This window comes from Agelaius phoeniceus, chromosome Z (assembly GCF_051311805.1).
Source record: "Agelaius phoeniceus isolate bAgePho1 chromosome Z, bAgePho1.hap1, whole genome shotgun sequence".
NCBI lineage: Eukaryota > Metazoa > Chordata > Aves > Passeriformes > Icteridae > Agelaius > Agelaius phoeniceus.
The window spans coordinates 73,079,214-73,096,257 of record NC_135303.1 but is presented as its reverse complement, the minus strand read 5'-3'; the positions used below and the strand labels follow the sequence as shown (position 1 = coordinate 73,096,257).

Here is a 17,044-nt window from a genome sequence, read left to right as displayed (position 1 = left end):
AAGTGTAAGACTTCTAGCATATCAAATTGAAAGCAGTAAATGAGTAGGTTAGTTCACCAGGATAAAAAGCAGGAAGAAGCAATGGTATTCTTGGATTTTAGAATAGCAGGGAGGTTTTTTTGTATTGTAAAAGGCCATGTGATCCTTTTTCAGTCTGGGACTTATTTGGTGGTAGTGATTTGTTGGGTGGTTTTGGTTTTTCTTGTGGAAGTTGAAAAACAAAATTAAAAATAATTTGATTGACCAATTTTTTTTGGTTTTTTTTTTTATTCTTGCAGTGATGAGGCTAACCAAACCTACCTTGTTCACTAATATTCCAGTGACTTGTGAAGAAAGAGATTTGCCAGGTAAGTCTTTTCTACTGACTGATTATTATGTATGTTTTACCAAGTTTAAGCAGTGTGACCATCTAGCACTTGGAGGAGTCATGACCTCCCATAAACTCTTACCTGAAACAGCAATATACTTAAGATTTGGTAATAGCTAAGGGAAAGTACCAAGGTGCACTCTATAGCTCTTGACTTGTATCTCTGAAAGATTGGTGATGATACTCAAACAAACACATGACCTCAAAGTCTGAGCAATTGATATACACAGTGAGATGCATTTTTGTGAGAGAAATGTGTAAGTGGAGAAAGTTTGGCATTACTATATATATTTTTTTAATTTGAAGAAAAGGCCCTGGTAGTTAGAACCAACACATGAATGTTCTGTGGAAAAACAATCTTGCAAGAATCACTGGTTTTGAGTTGCATTATGCTTGGTGTGCTGTCATGAATTGGAAATCCCTGGGTTGTCTCCCAGAAATAGTTGAAGTCTTGAAGTCAAGTATAAGAGAGTCAAAGGAAAGATTCAAGAAGGAGGGTTGTGTAGAAATAAAAAATCAAGCAGGGGAAGAAAGTAAGTGAGGTTGATTACTTCTGTTATGTAATGTGGTTTAGATGGAATTTCTTTCAAAATTCAGTATTAATTTGAGCAATGAATTGTGCACTTCAGTGCGTATATACTGAGTAAATTATTGTTATTGGACACGAGTGTCTTGAAGTTAAGTTATAACTTGCAGGCTTATGGATATATATTTCATCCCTAAATAAGTTTATTGTAAAAGAAATGTATCTAAAATAAACTACATCTGAGTAAGCGATTATGTGCCTAACTTAAATGTAGACAAAACTTTGGACTTAGCAAATATTTAATTAATAGGAACTTGATATTTTTACAGGTAATCTATTTAACCAGCTCATGAAAGATGACCCTTCTACTGTAAAGGGGGCTGAAACTTTGATGTTAGGAGAAATGCTGACTTTGCCTCAAAATTTTGGGTAAGAATAAATTATTCTAACTGTAATATGCAAGGTTTAGGATTAATTTGGTTTAGGATTCATACTTCTCTTTCTCTTTGAATAACATTGTTCTGCAACAAGATGTTCAGTCATTTAAAAAGTAATACGTGGCTTGATTTATAAATATATATGTGTATTCTGCCTGATGTTTCTTGTCTGTAGCCTGACTGAACCTAATATGCATTGAAAGTTGAAAGAGATTTGCAACTGTGTGTGAATTTGTAAGATAATGCACTACTATAAATCATGTGTTAAACTTACAGAGTTTACTACTGTGATTTTTGTGGGTACTGAAATCCATCTTCTTATTCCTGTTAGGCTTTTAGCTAGAAAAAATTCTGATTTGTTTGTTCTCTTTTAAAACTGTTTGTCTTAGAAGGATGATTTCAGAAGTATGAGTACGCAAATGCCAGTTGTATTCTGCAGTTTGATCTGGCAAATGTGTATGTGTGTGAACTTAAAAATGTTTCAGTGAAATGTTCTGTTTTTTAATAACTGTTACTAAAAATATTTTCATTTTTTTCTTTTTTTTTGCCTGAAATACAGGAATATATTTCTGGGAGAGACATTTTCCAGTTATATTAGTGTGCACAATGATAGCAATCAAGTTGTCAAGGACATACTTGTGAAGGTAAGTGAAGAAAAATCCACTTATAAAATATTTATAAAAATAAAACACAATTATTATATTCTCTGACAATATATTGTACGTTTAATGCTAATACGTAGACTTTAGGAAATATATGTCTCTTTTTCCAATCTGGAAAATATACCTGGAAATTGGAAAGAGTAAGAATAGAATTATTATAATTATAATGGAATTATAATTCTCTAATTGCATAAAAATAGCAATTATTATAGAATTCTTCAAAGATTAAGATGGAAAACTAGGATTGTGTCAAAAAATGGATTTATTACAGAGTCTTAGCGTTTAGGTTGGAAAAAACCTCTGAGGTCACCAAGTGGAAGTGTTAACCCAGCATTGCCAAGTCCACTGCTAAACTGTGTCCCTAAGTTCCACATCTGCACAGTCCCCTGGAGAGATGGTGGCTCAACCACTTCTCTAGGCAGCCTGGTCAATGACAACCCTTTTCATGAAGACATTGTTCCTGCTATCCAATCTAAACCTCCCCTGGTGCAACTTGAGGCCATTTCCTCTTGCTCCAATTGTTTGTTACTTCTGAGAAGAGACCACACCTGGCTATAGTCTTCTTTCATGTAGTTGCAGAGAGCAGTAAAGTCCCTCTCCTGAGCCTTTTTCTCCTGGCTAAACACCCTCACCTCCACTGATCTTCTTTGGACATACACCCTTCTGTTTAAAACTTCTCTGAACAATTGGTGTAGCAAAACTTCCACAGCTAAAAAATGGAGTTACATTCACTTACCTTCACTTTCAATGAGATCTTCAATTCCCTGTGAAGCATACACTGATCGGTATATTGTATTAATTATTTTCTAGAGAGTTGGGGTTTTGTGTTTACTGAAAAATAAAGCAGAGTAAAAATTACAGAAGTCATTGTGTAACTCAATGTAGAAAGTAAATAGAGATTTTTTTAAGCTGTATGGTAAAGGACTGGACTATTTATATGTTTTACAGCTTGTCTTTAGCTTTGTAAGTATCTCATCATCTTAATATATGTCCCAGAAGGTGTCTGAGTCAAGAATATCACAGAATATTCTGAGTTGGAAGGGACGCACAAGGATGAGTAAGTCCAAGTCTTAAGTCAGTAGCCCACCCAAGGATCGAACCTACAGCCTTGGTGTTGTTCTGACCAACTGAGCTCTTACAATATCTGTGAAAGCATGTAGGGTACAAAATGCTCAGTAAGACCCAGGACTTTATAACATAAGTTACTTTTCTTTAACACAAGTTAAACAGATGTAGTTCTAACTGATGCTTTGTTTTTCCATTCCCAGGCTGATCTTCAGACAAGTTCTCAGCGTTTGAATCTTTCAGCTTCTAGTGCTGCAGTGGCAGAACTTAAACCTGACTGTTGCATTGATGACGTGATCCATCATGAAGTAAAGGAGATAGGAACACACATGTAAAATTTTAAATTTTTCTATTATTAAATGAGCTTAAATGAAACTGGAGTACATGCATGCTATTCTGCTTTTGATACAGCACAAGATTTAAAGTAACACAGCTTTTTTTTAAATTTGTTTTTTTCAGCTTAGTTTGTGCAGTAAGTTATACTACGCAGACTGGAGAGAAGATGTACTTCAGAAAGTTCTTCAAATTTCAGGTATTTCGTGAAGCATTTTATTCTACTTTTAATAAGTGTGTGAGTCTAGAAGACACATTTTAAAACATTTGATACTTCATAAGCACTTTTATGTACCAAAAATCTGTTCCCTTTTAAAAGTGAACCATTAAGAGCCACTGCTTCAAACTTCACACAAACTGGTGTTTTCCAATTACCACACAGTAATAATCTCAGAACTAATAAATATTACATCTAATAATTTTTACTAATTTACTGAGAAAAAGATGTACTCTTAAAAAGTCCCTTTTTATAGCAGACAGTTCCATGACTGTTTTTAAACAGTATTGGAACAAGTATTGGTCATTCTGGCTTTGATACATGCAATCATTGAGCTTGTATTGTAAAATTCTGTTTTTTCTTTTGGTGTGTGTAACCTTATTAAACTGGAATTAAATAGTTTGGTTTTTAGAGGAATTTACGTAAAGAAGTCTATTGTGTTATATCTAATACCGACAGAATTTAAACCTGTTCTTCCATCAGACAAATATCAAGACTTGCGGTAAGAGTGAGGAAAGGAAGAAACTAATCTGTGGGCTGGTTCTGGCAAGAAAGAGACTGTTTAATGTGTATTTCATGGATGTTTAATTTTTTAGAGAAATATATTGAGATTTGGATATTGGCGGACTAATCTTCATGGAATGGAGGATTACATGACATGCTTGACTGAATACATTTTTAGATACTCTGACAGAGCTCCTGCTAATACAGGAGCAGTATATAGTTTCATCCTAAACCTATTTCAGGAGAGGTTTGGGTGGGATACTAGGAGAAGGTTCTTAACCCAGAGGGCTGTTGGACACCAGAACAGTCTCCCTAGGGAAGTGGTCACAGTGCAAAGCCTGACAGTTTTCATGAAGCATTTGGACAAAGCTATCAGGCACATATTCCTGGAGGTTGGACTTGATGTCCTTGTGGTTATCTTCCGACTCAGGATATTCTATGATACTATGGGGTGATTGCATTTCACTATTTTCTAGTATTTATCTAGATATTTCAGAAAAAAATAATTTCAGTCTTTAGAAGGTTAAATTGCCATGTTTTAGAAAGAACACTTGAGTGCTGTTAGTAGTCATGGGCCTTGAAATGCCAGGTATTGATTAATCAAAGGTGTATCCTGACAATCCTAGGGAAAATGGTTCCATATAAATTTTTGTGTTGCCCTCCCTCTGAAACTAGCATCTCTAGAGTTTCTTCGTCTTTATTGAAGTTAATTTTCATCTTTGTGTGCTTTGTCATGCTTTCCTTATAACACTACTTTCCTTTCCATTTCTCCATTCTTTTCCTTTGTTGAGTGTTCTGTTTCTCTCTCCCCTCTAGGTTTTCTATGATTGCATACACATGCATGTACAAACTTCAGATCTCATCTTTTCTCTGTTCCCTAATGTTCTTCTTGTCAGAACTTCGTACAAGATTTGTTTCCTTTAGATTTTGTATTCAAACTTATTTGTGCAGATTTTTGGGGGTTCTGCATGCATGTATAATTGCCATGGTTTTTAACTGAACTCAGCACAGGCAACTGAATTGTCAGAACATTTGTAGCTAGCTGTCAAATATGAAGCCCTCCATTCAAAGATTGAAGCATAAGTATACATACACTTCCTTATAAATACTCTAATTCATTATGAGAGAAGCGTTGCACTGAGAATTTTGGCTGTTAGTTTTTAAATTTGACATAGAGACATCAGTAGGAAACCTGAGAATGAACAAAAAGGAGTGTTACAGAAAACTGAACTGTGTCTTTACAATGAAAATTCATGGCTGCTAGTGATTGAGATGTCAGTAGCTATTTTATAATAAAAGAATACTCTTTTACAGATTCTCACATTTTTCAGTTACATTTTCCAGCATCTTTTAAGCTGAACTGGTGTTACTTGGTTTGAATCAGCTTCTTTTTTAAACCAATATATGTAGTTTTATACTGATTGATAGTGCTGTTCTGTTCCAAAGCTTTCTCTGAGTAATTAACAGCATTATGTTTTCATGGAGAAGGAATGATTCCTTCTAGGATTGGGTGGTTTTGAACCTCACAATAATTTTATGTATTTTACTGGAATGCCAATTGAAATTTACTGCAATAAATGGAAAGACTGTTTATCAGAGAGAGAGAAAAAATTCAGCATGTTGGGAAATTTATAAGCTCACTGAAGAAATATACTTGACAGGAAAAATCGTCTTTCAACAAAGACCTAAATTAAATTTTTTTATTCATTTTTTTGACTAGGGAAGGATAATAATGAATACTTGAAAGATTTGAACTTTATGCATTTTAAAATGATGAAGTGTCTGTGAAGACTTTTTGATCTTGAATTCTTCAGTGCTAAAATTTTTTTGACAACTTGGAACATTAGAGGTCTCTCAGGATGCAGTGATATGCAAACAAAAAAAGTTTCCCTTTGTAATGGGAAACAAGTGTCTTCAGAAACAGAATTTAAATTTCTTACAAGTATGATAGAAGATTATTTCTTTTAGTTATATCACTTTATATATGCTTCGTATTTGAATGTGTGAACTGCAGTAGCTTTATCCACAAAATTCAAGCATTAAGAACCAACATGTTATAATCATATTTTATATCATTGAGTTTTTGTCTTTTACTGATTGAATCTCATGAGATGAATATTATTTATTATTTTATATATTATTATTTTCTTTAATTTCTTGAAACTGTTGCATTTTCAAGGAGGAAGTGAAGGCTAAGAAAGCTAAACAAATGGATAGTTCTCTGCTTTGTTTATGTTTAGAGAAGCCCTCAGTAACTTTTGTTACAAAACTCTGAAAGACTTGTAAATGTTAGATAGTTCTTGATCACAGTTGAAAGCAAATGCAGGACCTAGGATGGATATAGTGTTATTTTAAACACACAGATCTACTTAGAGCACTGGATTTGGGCAGTTTTGTAAGAGGCCAGTGCTTGGGTGGAGAATTACTTGTTTTCAGTATGAGGAGACTGCTTAGTAGGAAAGCAGTCAAGTGTGCATAAATAAGAAGCAGCTAGGATATACTCTTGAGCTGATTCTGTCATATATTCTGTCATGCACCTGCTATGTGTAAGATCAAAAAGAAAAATAACCCTTTTTAGTAAGAGACCCTGGTACTTCAAAAGAGTCTATGCCAAAGTTGTCTGAAAAACCAATTGTCAATCTGTCTTTTTTTTCCATTTCATTCAGGTTCTTAAACCACTAGATGTGAAAACCAAATTCTACAATGCAGAGGTGAGAACTGTGTGTATTCAGGTTTGTTTAGGCTTGCTGGGTTTGTTACTTAGATTATATTCAAAGAGCTTTGTAAGTACACCTTTCTGAGAAAATTGATCAGTTCTAATGGAAAAACAGTCATAGATATATATTGCATAGTTTAAAAATAGATAGGCTCTTGATGAAGGGCAAAAGAGATGTCAGGATCTTAATGTAATTGACTAACAATTTTGCATATATTCCAGTTTCTCATGGACTCAAATACTTTCAGTTATTGCTTGTATGTTTAGGCCAATAGAGTACTTACTGTAAGGGAGATTAATTGTTCTTAAAGGAGATGACAATTTATCAGAGTGGGGAAAATTTAAATTTAAATTACTTAAATTTAGATCTTCCCTATGTAACTATGACCCTTCAGTTCAGTAATTTAAGTTTTAGGCTTGTGGCAGTTACACACAGTGCTTCTAAACTAAATGACCTTATAGATGTCTTGCGTATTTATTTGGACATATGTACATGTCTGCCTTTGTCTCTTTATGGGAAGAATTCGGTATGTGTCTTTAGGCCACAGGTTTCAAACTATACATTGACCAGGTGTGTGGTACCTGAGCAGGATTGGAACATAAACACATAGCACTGGCTGAGCCCTTTATAGAGCTGCTATTTTCTGTAAGTGAGAATGTCTGGAAATTTCTTCTGCTGGATTTAAGAAGAAAAACAATTCTAAGAAATGAAGTAGTTTCTCTGTGAGCAAAATATATCTCTTATTTAGTGTGTGGATTATATTATTATTTCAGCTGTAAAATATGTGGTAGGGAAAAGGGAGACCAATATTTTAAATGGTGCTGTCTCTTTATACTTCATGTGTAAAGTTTGTGATGAAGCACCTCTCTAAAGTAATTCTGGGCAAACTTTTTATATAGATAATTTTTTAAATGGTTTTCATAGTAGTTATACTGACCAGTCTTGATAAGGCTCTTATTTAACTCTTAATTAACTACCAATTCTTCATGGTAAAAATCTATGAGAAGCTTTGGTGTTTGAGCTGGTACATGAGGGTTTGGGTTTTGGAGGTTTTTTTTTTTTGTGTTTTTTATTTTCCACTGTGGAGTTTTTAAGAGGCTCTTTGATACCTTTTGTTCTTCTTGGTTATGAATTTATGCAACTACCATTACCATCTTACCCATTCAATTTATTGAAAAAAATGTTAAAAATTATTTTGGATGATATTAAATGAGCAATTTCCATTTGCCAGCAAACTGGTATAGTAGCACTCCTGTCTAATTTCTGAAAGTATATAAAGTGTTGCTATGTCTTGTTACCATGGAACTCAGTTAACTTCAAAATACCTAGAAATAAGTCTATGGTTAGCTGTTGTGTGTGATGCTATGTTGCTGTGAAGGCACCAAGAAATTCATCCTGACTATTGTCCTTGAGAGCAGGGGAGAAAAAAATGGTACATGTCAGTTATTAGTTAACTAAAGATCTCTAAAGGTTGACTAACCAGTTAAACTTATTTAATCATTAAGATTATGGATGTGATGCTGTCTTTTAATAATGTCTGTTACTAAAATTTATTTCTATTAATAGTCTAATGATAATCCGTAATTTAATTTCTTCTAAGACAAGGAATGATGCTGAACCTTAATCTTCTTGCTTATTGCTTATATTGCAGTAGCACCCAAATGGAGTTGATCACTGAAATTTATACACAGAACACATGCCCTGTTGCCCTAACCTGCTGCAATCCTGGGATTGAATTACTCTCTCAGTGACTTTAATGTGCCTTGAAAAAAGGCACTATAAAAGGTTCTGTTCCTGCAGGCATGCACAGGGAGGTAGACAACAAAGTTTGCAATTGAAGTTGGGTTTTTGGATTGATGCATATTCTAAAAAGAGTTTTTCTAGATATTATGCCAAATTTTGTTATAACTTGCAACATAGTGGCTTTTCTAAGACACATTACTGCATTATTTTTGAGACATTATATATGAGGATACTTAAAATTATCTATAAGGTGACAAGGACTGTTTTTCCATTTCATGTACAACCCATTGCATGGATTGAAATTCAGGACAAACTTTAAACTTACTCAAAAAACTAACTCTCTTTTTTTTGAGTCAGTTTATTCTACCATATCTTGTCTGTGATTTGTGTGCCTTAAGCTCTACTTTGGATTGGTTCTGAAGCAAAGCTAGTAAATCATGTAACCATACTAGCTATAAGTTATTAGAAATGTAGTTGTCATCTTTGTTTGCATCCATTTTTATTTGTTTCTGTCTTACTAATGCTATCTTGTTTAAATGGTGCAAAAAAATGCAGAAATGCATTTTGTTTGGAAGTTAGCCTCCTTTTTCTTTAACATTTAACCCTAATTTCTCTAATGTGTTCTTTTTTTATTTTCCCATTAGAGTGACCTCAGTTCTGTGGTAATTTTTATTTATTTTTTTATAAATATGTATGCTTTTTTAATTGCTTAACTATCTCTGTGCTTGTTATTGACATTCTTTACAAACATAATGGAAAAGCAATGTTTGTTCTGCGTGTCATAAAGGGATGTGTTCTTGTCTTTATATGTGCGGCTAATCATTTAAATGGTTAGCTCTTTCTTTAATACCCATTGTTGAAACTAGAACTTGATATCTACAGATTCTTGTGGGGGTTGTCCAATAACATACCTCAAGAAAATTTTATTACATATATTATTTGAAAAAAGAATTTATTTCCTTCTAAAATTTTTCTGGTTTTGACCCATGGAAATGTAGGTTTCACTACAGCACTGCTTGTGTAAGCTGTGAGAAAACTTTTCACATCTGGTTGGTGGAGACAGTGGGTTTGAGGAGAGAGCAGCAGTTGGATGTTCTTCCTTCCTTTGGCTAGTTGGAACTGCACTTCACAATTTTAACTGCATGTAACAGTTGATTGAGTTACTATGTTACTTCTGCAGTCTGATTTCACTTTAAGGCGTGCCTTGTCCTAAAATAAACTGCATATTTTGACAAGTTTTTTTTTTTTAAATATGTAATACTAAACCAAATTAGGAATAACACAAAACTAACTTGCTTTTTCATTATGCTGCTTGTTTTTTCTTTTCTCTTTCAAATTAGCTTTTTTAAACTTCTGCCTATGGTTGCTGTTTTGAAAACTACTAAAATTTGGGTAAATGGAAACATTGAGCAATGGATTTATGGGATATAAATGGTATCAATTCAAGTGGCAGTCAGGCAGTAGTGAGACTGAGAGCCATGTTTTAGTTCGGGTTATTTCCGGTTCCTACAAGGATTAAGTGTCTCTGTAACCTGTTGAGGTTGCACAGTTTTCATTACTGTATAGATGCTGCTTTGTATTTAATGTGTTTATAACATAATATAGAAAATTACACAACCATTCTGTATTTCTCCTTCTAACACAATTTTTTGAGACTAAACATATTTTGGCATTTTTGTCACACTTTTATTTTGTAATTTTCAAGCAGGACTCCATTTGTATAAAGAATAATTTATTTACACTGATCAAAAAGAAACTCTTAAGTTTTGTTCCACCTTCCTCACAAAGTGCTTTCTTAAAATTTATCATAACAAAATACTCAAACTGCTTCAATCTGAATCTGTAGAATAAACTATTTTAGTTGGAAGGGACCTAGAAGAATCACTTAATCCAATGGCCTCAATCAGTGACTGTTGTAAATGCAAATTTGGTATCCCCCTTTTTTTAACTGGCACTTCTTTAATTGTGGTTTTCACTTTTCTGGGGACTCATATCTCTAATAGACTGAGTCTTCCATTATTATTATATCCTGAGATTTTTAGACATGGAAAATGACTTCACTGGTCTGCAATTCCACAAAAGAAGTGAGGCAAAAGTTTCTCTAGTCCCATGGTTTTTCACCTTCAGAAATTTAGCAGTCTATAGCTTTCATTTTTGTACTAGAATTTGTCCTTCGATACCACCTTGAGGCATTAGCTTCAGATGTTCTGAAGGTAGAGCACCAGTTAAATTGTTGGATGCATACTATATTGATAACCTTTGGCATGATGCAGCTGAGTGAGAGAAGGGGTTGGATTTTGCATTTTAGCTAGAATGCTAGTATTTAATAATAAAAGCTCAGAGCATGTACCTGAACTATTTTACTTCAGTTAAAGAAAAACACACACATTTACTTTAATTTTTTTATACTGCTTGATGCACTAGTGATCTGGCTTGGCATGTTCTTGTGCACTGCAACTCCTTACTATTTATTCCATTTTTTTAATAATTTGGATAAAAGCTTGAGTTGCTATTAAGTTGATGAAAGTCTTGGGAAGTGGTGATTTAATGCATTACAAATAAGCAATAGCTAGAACACAGCAAAATTATCCCACATCCATTGTTTGGCAAGATATCTGTTGACTAACACTTTTGCTCCTATTGTTACTGGGATTAAGGTTTTTTCTTGCATTAATTGATTTGATTTGCAGGCATGAACTAAACATGTGTGACTTTTTTAACAATAGGACTGCCTACTCTTTTTAATAACACTAATCATATTTTCATTAACTCGAACTTCTGATTTTTTTCAGACAGATGAAGTCTTTCTGGAAGCTCAAATTCAGAATATCACTACCTCTCCAATGTTTATGGAGAAGGTTTCTTTAGAGCCATCTATGATGTACAATGTTGCAGAACTGAACACAGTTAACACAGCAGGGGAAAGGTATGTTTACATTCAGGACATTTGACTTTGAAATGCTTCATATTAATATTTCAAGAGATACAAGTATTAGTCATTTGTCTATAATAGGAGGATTGTATGTCTTGCTTGCATAAAAAGATCAAAATCCTATCCTGTGTTCTGGAAAATTTGTTACCTTTTTTTTGTATATAAACTATTCTTAAAAATCTATAATTCTACCTAATAGAGAAATATCCAGCCTAATGCTCAAATAATTTGTAACAATGATGACATAACATGAAAACATACTATTATTTCAGTATCTCCTGTGTAAAATTTAACTCGGATCTGGTTTTGACTTGACCTTTGTGTACATACTTAGCCTTACAGGACTCATCTGACTAATCCTTGCTTCCTGAACAGTAAACTGCTTATTGTTTTCAGTTGTTCTAATCATGATATATCAAGACACCACTCAGGGTGGATCAGTGGTACACCCTCATGTAGTCATAGAGTATAAAAATTTTTCATGCTGAAATAAAATAAATTTAATTTCATTAAACACCTAGTACCATAATAACTGACTACGGTGGATATAAGATCTTGTGACGTTAACTTTGGCTGTTTGTGCTTTGCAGTTGCTTGGGTTTTTTGGAGGTGATGGTTGAGTGCTTCAGCAGTAGGGGCTGAAGTGAAAATTCTATCATCTTCTTCTTGCCTGTTGAAGAATTCACCTGCAGCATAATGAAGCTTTGTTTTACCAAGTGTTTACATCCACTGTAATGGTTTTTCTCCTGAACAGGAATCTTAGTTTCATGACATTGAGATTTACTGTGAGGGAAACAAATAGCAGAAGAAAAATGACCAGCATTTTTGTTTAAATGCTAAGATGGCAGATAATTAATTATAATGTAGCAGAGAGAAGTTCTGTGCTATTCCTCTCTCTGGCTGAGAAGAACAGGTTATTTTATTTCTCCATGGTCCTTGGTGCTACACATTTTCTAGAGATCTTTTCTGTTGTGAAAACGAAAAATATTCTATGTGTTTTACCATTATCAAACTGTGCATACACAATAAAACCTGGGGGGGATGGGGGAAAAAAGTTGGGTTCTCAATCTTCAGAATATCTGTTTAAATTAAGACCGATTGTTTTTTTCATTTCAGTGAGTCTACTTTTGGTGCAAGGACTTACTTACAACCTATGGATACACGTCAATACTTATACTGTCTAAAACCAAAGCAAGAATTTGCAGAGAAAGCTGGAGTAATAAAAGGTGTAACAGTGATTGGTAAATTAGACATTGTATGGAAAACTAATCTGGGTGAACGAGGAAGGCTACAAACTAGCCAGCTACAAAGAATGGTAAGTTTAACTTCAGTATTAATTTTACTCAACATTCATTTTTAAGGAAACTCAATGAACAATTTTAGTAGTGACTTGGAAAAGGGCAAGCTGCTTACTTTCTGACCCTCATTTTTTATTCACACTTTTCTGTATGTATTAGAGAGTTATTTCATATATTTCTTCAGTGAAGTGTGGATAAGTTAATGGAGGGAGAACTTTAATTGTCAGAATCCAGTAACCAGTGTTGCAAATTACATTTGTTAGAGTAAAATTAACTGCTTGGATACCATTTGGCAACAAACTGACAAAAGAACCTCTTTAAATGTGCCAACTCTTGATATGGAAGTTGCTCCCACGTTCATATAGATATTGTAGCTTGGAGTAACATTTTTTTATGGATAATGTTATGTATCTTTCACAGTCACAGTTTTTATTGAGTCTTTCCTATTCTAGTTGATTTATAAATTGTTCTTGAATTTTGACTTGTAATTACTGTCTTGCTTAAGTCAGCTCCACAGCCATCTAATGCTTAAACCTGGTTTGCATCTTCTCACTTGAGGATGGTGAGAGAGATACAGAAGGGTAGTTAAAAAAAACTTTGACAGTTGAATCTCAATCTAAGTTTACAGTCTTTACCCCAGTCCCCAGCTACTAAAACATTGAGCAGTTCTGTGGGCAAGTCACACTGATTTGGAACTAGGCAAGCAAACTTAGATCCTGGAAATTCACAAGAAAGTCACTGAAAAGTAACTAAGTCACTGAAACATGTCTTGATTTTTAATTGAGGTGTTGAATGTGTTGAGGTGTTTAATTGAGGTGTTGAACCCATGAAATTAGAAACTGCCCTTTTCCTTAAACTTAGTTCCTCTTGTTACTTTGAAACTTGTTGCTTATTTTTAACAATAAGTGTTTTCATTTTCAATTGACCTTTTCTCTCATTTCTTTTCCCTCCCTAAATCAATATTGTCTCACTCTGCTGTTGTCATTGTATTGCAAATCTTCTATACCTTCTCGGTGATTTCTCATGGGCAGCTCCTTGCTGCACCTTCTTCTTCACAGTACAGCCAACAAACTCCATCTCTCTTCACAGCACAATCAACAAACTCCAACTCTCTCCTCACCCAGCTAACCCACTCTCTTGTAGCACTCGTCTTCTTATTGGACACAGCTGTGGCCTATTAAGGGCAGGCCTGTTCTTAATCTTTGGTGATTAGTACAGCTGCAACTCCTCAGGGGTGAGATTGCCTTCTGCACTATTCTCTTACATTCTATTCCTCCACACTCTGCCTCTCTTTTATTTGAACCTTTGAGAATTGCATGTGATGCACACACTTCAACACTCCAGGATTAGTTTTCGTCATGCATTCATTTTGTACCTTGTGATTAACAGAAAAACACTAACTATTTTGTGAACTTTAGACAACATCTGTCTTTAAAAAAGCAGCAGGTAGTTGTTTCTTTTCCCTTTTGAGTTGCAGTATAACTCCCACTTTTCTCCCCTCATTTTGTAAATGCTATCAGATTATTTAATTTCTAGACCTCACCCTTAATCATTTCCTCTTAATCCATTTGCCAGCACTATAACCATTGTTTCCCACCCAGGCCCAGAATTTTACCTCTACTATTACCTATTTACCTAAGTGTTGTGGTTTGGAATGGGAGGAAAATTTAGGGAAGTGACCTAGTTACAGGTCAGATCAGAAATACAGAAATACTTTGAAACAAGTACCCACATACCATAATTTGTACATTTGGTTGTTTTCTTCATTGGGTTTTTTGAGAGTGTTGGGTTTTTTTTTTTTGTTTGTTTGTTTGAATGCGGCTTGGTGTTGGAATTCCCAACTACAGTCTCTTTGGAGACAATGAACCAGGCAGCTGTCTACAACATGCCAAAAGGAGTTCCACATGCTCACAGGCATTCAGTACAGGACCACACTAGAACCAGTCTGAAGGTAAAGAGCATCATTCTTGAGTGGCACAAGTGGGAAATTGTGTAGTTGATTCCATAATCTGAGCAATTACCTCAGTTCTGGATAAAACCTGTTACTCCTCTTATTGTTACTTCAATGCCTTCGTCTCTAATTATCAGTTCTTGGAGGTATCTCATTTTTGAGTTCAGCCGATATGGTGTGGTATAGGTCTCATCTACTCTGATGCTGTTTTGATTTGGTCAGTTGATGCTAAGTTTATTCTCTAAAATACTGTTTTTATTGTAGGTTTGTGTTTGTTGTTTTTTTTTCTTAATGTATCTCTGGTAAAAGAAGATCCTAATGTTAATGGAAAACTACCTGTTGTTTAGCATCATGTGTATAATTGTTCCAGTCAATTCTCCATTCACCTAATACAGCTGAATATATCTGCTTTTTTCCAGTGCTGAATAATTACTTCTCTTTCATTCAAGGTTCCAAGTGCATATTGCTTGACTAATCTAAGTCCCCATTGGTTTGACATCCCTTTGCTTACTCTAATGTCCAGTTTAATATGCTTTCTAAAATGTCATCTGTCATTAGTCTGTAGCAAACTTGATGTGACTAAAACCCGTTCCCAGCCGGTCAATCACTGACTTTCTGGATTGCTTTGGAAATATCTTTCAATCACACTGTAAATATTACTTTCACTACAACATTCCTTTATTAGCAGAATTGAAACATGTACAATAACTAAGCCTTGGAAGGCAGGACAAATTTTCCCCCTATTTTTCCCTCATTATCTATCATTTGTGGGGATTGAAAAATCTAAACATGCTTTGTGAATCAGCCCTGGTTGGTACTAGGTTATTTACTATAAGTTTATTGATAGACCATATGAGATGTGTTTGGCTCATGGATAATTGACAAGTGTTCATATTGTGTGACTTTCTAACTGATGACAATTAATTATTTTGGCAGAGGCAGAGAGGACTGAAATAGCAGTTTCTCTTGTTTCTTAGGATAGAATAGTGGTAGGGAAGGTTTACTGGTGATGTCTGCACAGATCAGTTATCTGCCTAACAGAGGCCTTAGATTAAAGCTGATATTCTCAGGAACTGTACATGGCTATTCAAATTTTAAGGATTTAAACTCTCCTGAAAATGTAATATTAAAGATCATCCTTATCTGATGAATTGTTAAACCTGTGAAGAAGGTGTTCATCAGTTGGAGAGCTGTTCTGATTTCCATACTAATCAAAAGCACAGTTGATCTTCTTTCTGCAGGTTTGTCTTATTCCATGCTTCTTCTAGGAAATGAAACCTTCAGTAAAAACTTCAATTTCCCTATCCAATACCTGAGAATATACATTCTTGTTCCTTCCCAGGCTCCTGGTTATGGTGATGTAAGGCTTTCATTGGAGACAATACCAGATACTGTAAATTTGGAAGAACCTTTTGACATTACATGTAAAATAACAAATTGCAGGTAACAATGTCATGTGATTCTCCTACTTTTTCCTGAGTGGGTGAGTTGTGGCTGGTTTTGTTTTATGTTTCCATACTTCCTCCTGAAACTACTTAAACCTGGTCTTTACTATGATTTGTGGCAACACAAAACTACTTTGAAACACAGAGACTAAAAAGAACTTCAAGGAAACAACTAAAAAATCTTATATCATGATCTGTTAATATGGTACTGAAATGGGAGATTGCAGAATTTTGGCTGAGAAATTCCATGCATCTGTTTGCAATATTATTTATGTTTGTACCTCATACTTCAATCACAACTCATTGTAGGGTTGCAAGAATGACATTTAAATGAAGTAATTCTAAATAGAAATTGAGCCCAGAGACTAAAGCATGTATCTGTCCTGCAGCTACTTCTCATGAAAAGCTTGTAGTCCATCCAATTATTGTGTTATCCAGTATTGCTAAACCCATAAGAGGATGCTTGTGTCAAAGAGAGCTGCCTGCAGCTGAATTACTGTGCATCACAATAAATACTGCTTGCCACCTTATAATTATTTATGAATCTTGATTAGTAGTAACATGAATAATAATCAAGCTTTTAGATGTCTTCAGTCTTTGAATGCTTAAAAAAGCCCACAGGTTTATTCTTGTTTTTCGATTTTCTCTAGCAGCGAAAGGACTATGGATCTGGTTTTAGAAATGTGCAATACTAATTCCATCCACTGGTGTGGAGTTTCAGGAAGGCAACTTGGAAAGCTGCACCCAAGTTCATCCCTCCATCTTGCCCTTACATTGTTGTCTTCAGTGCAGGGATTGCAGGTAAGTTATTAGCACAGTTTTGTTGTAAAATAGCTGGTTTATAATA

At 34.5% G+C, this 17,044-nt stretch overlaps 1 protein-coding gene across 4 annotated transcripts in view; it reads left to right on the top strand.

Moving 5' to 3' along the window:
* The window catches only part of TRAPPC13 (trafficking protein particle complex subunit 13), a 28,871-nt gene that overhangs the window by 6,289 nt on the left and 5,538 nt on the right, over positions 1–17,044 (top strand). Inside the window, exons 2-12 of one of the 4 annotated variants that reach the window (XM_054652659.2) lie at positions 279–347; positions 1,223–1,322; positions 1,890–1,974; positions 3,261–3,388; positions 3,517–3,589; positions 6,778–6,822; positions 9,216–9,233; positions 11,364–11,497; positions 12,620–12,818; positions 16,095–16,195; positions 16,851–16,998. In XM_054652659.2, the coding sequence (XP_054508634.1) occupies positions 279–347; positions 1,223–1,322; positions 1,890–1,974; positions 3,261–3,388; positions 3,517–3,589; positions 6,778–6,822; positions 9,216–9,233; positions 11,364–11,497; positions 12,620–12,818; positions 16,095–16,195; positions 16,851–16,998 (1,100 nt within the window). Of the gene's footprint in view, positions 1–278; positions 348–1,222; positions 1,323–1,889; positions 1,975–3,260; positions 3,389–3,516; positions 3,590–6,777; positions 6,823–9,215; positions 9,234–11,363; positions 11,498–12,619; positions 12,819–16,094; positions 16,196–16,847; positions 16,999–17,044 lie in introns of all 4 variants that reach the window. The other 3 variants (XM_054652658.2, XM_054652661.2, XM_054652660.2) reach the window with 3 other exon arrangements.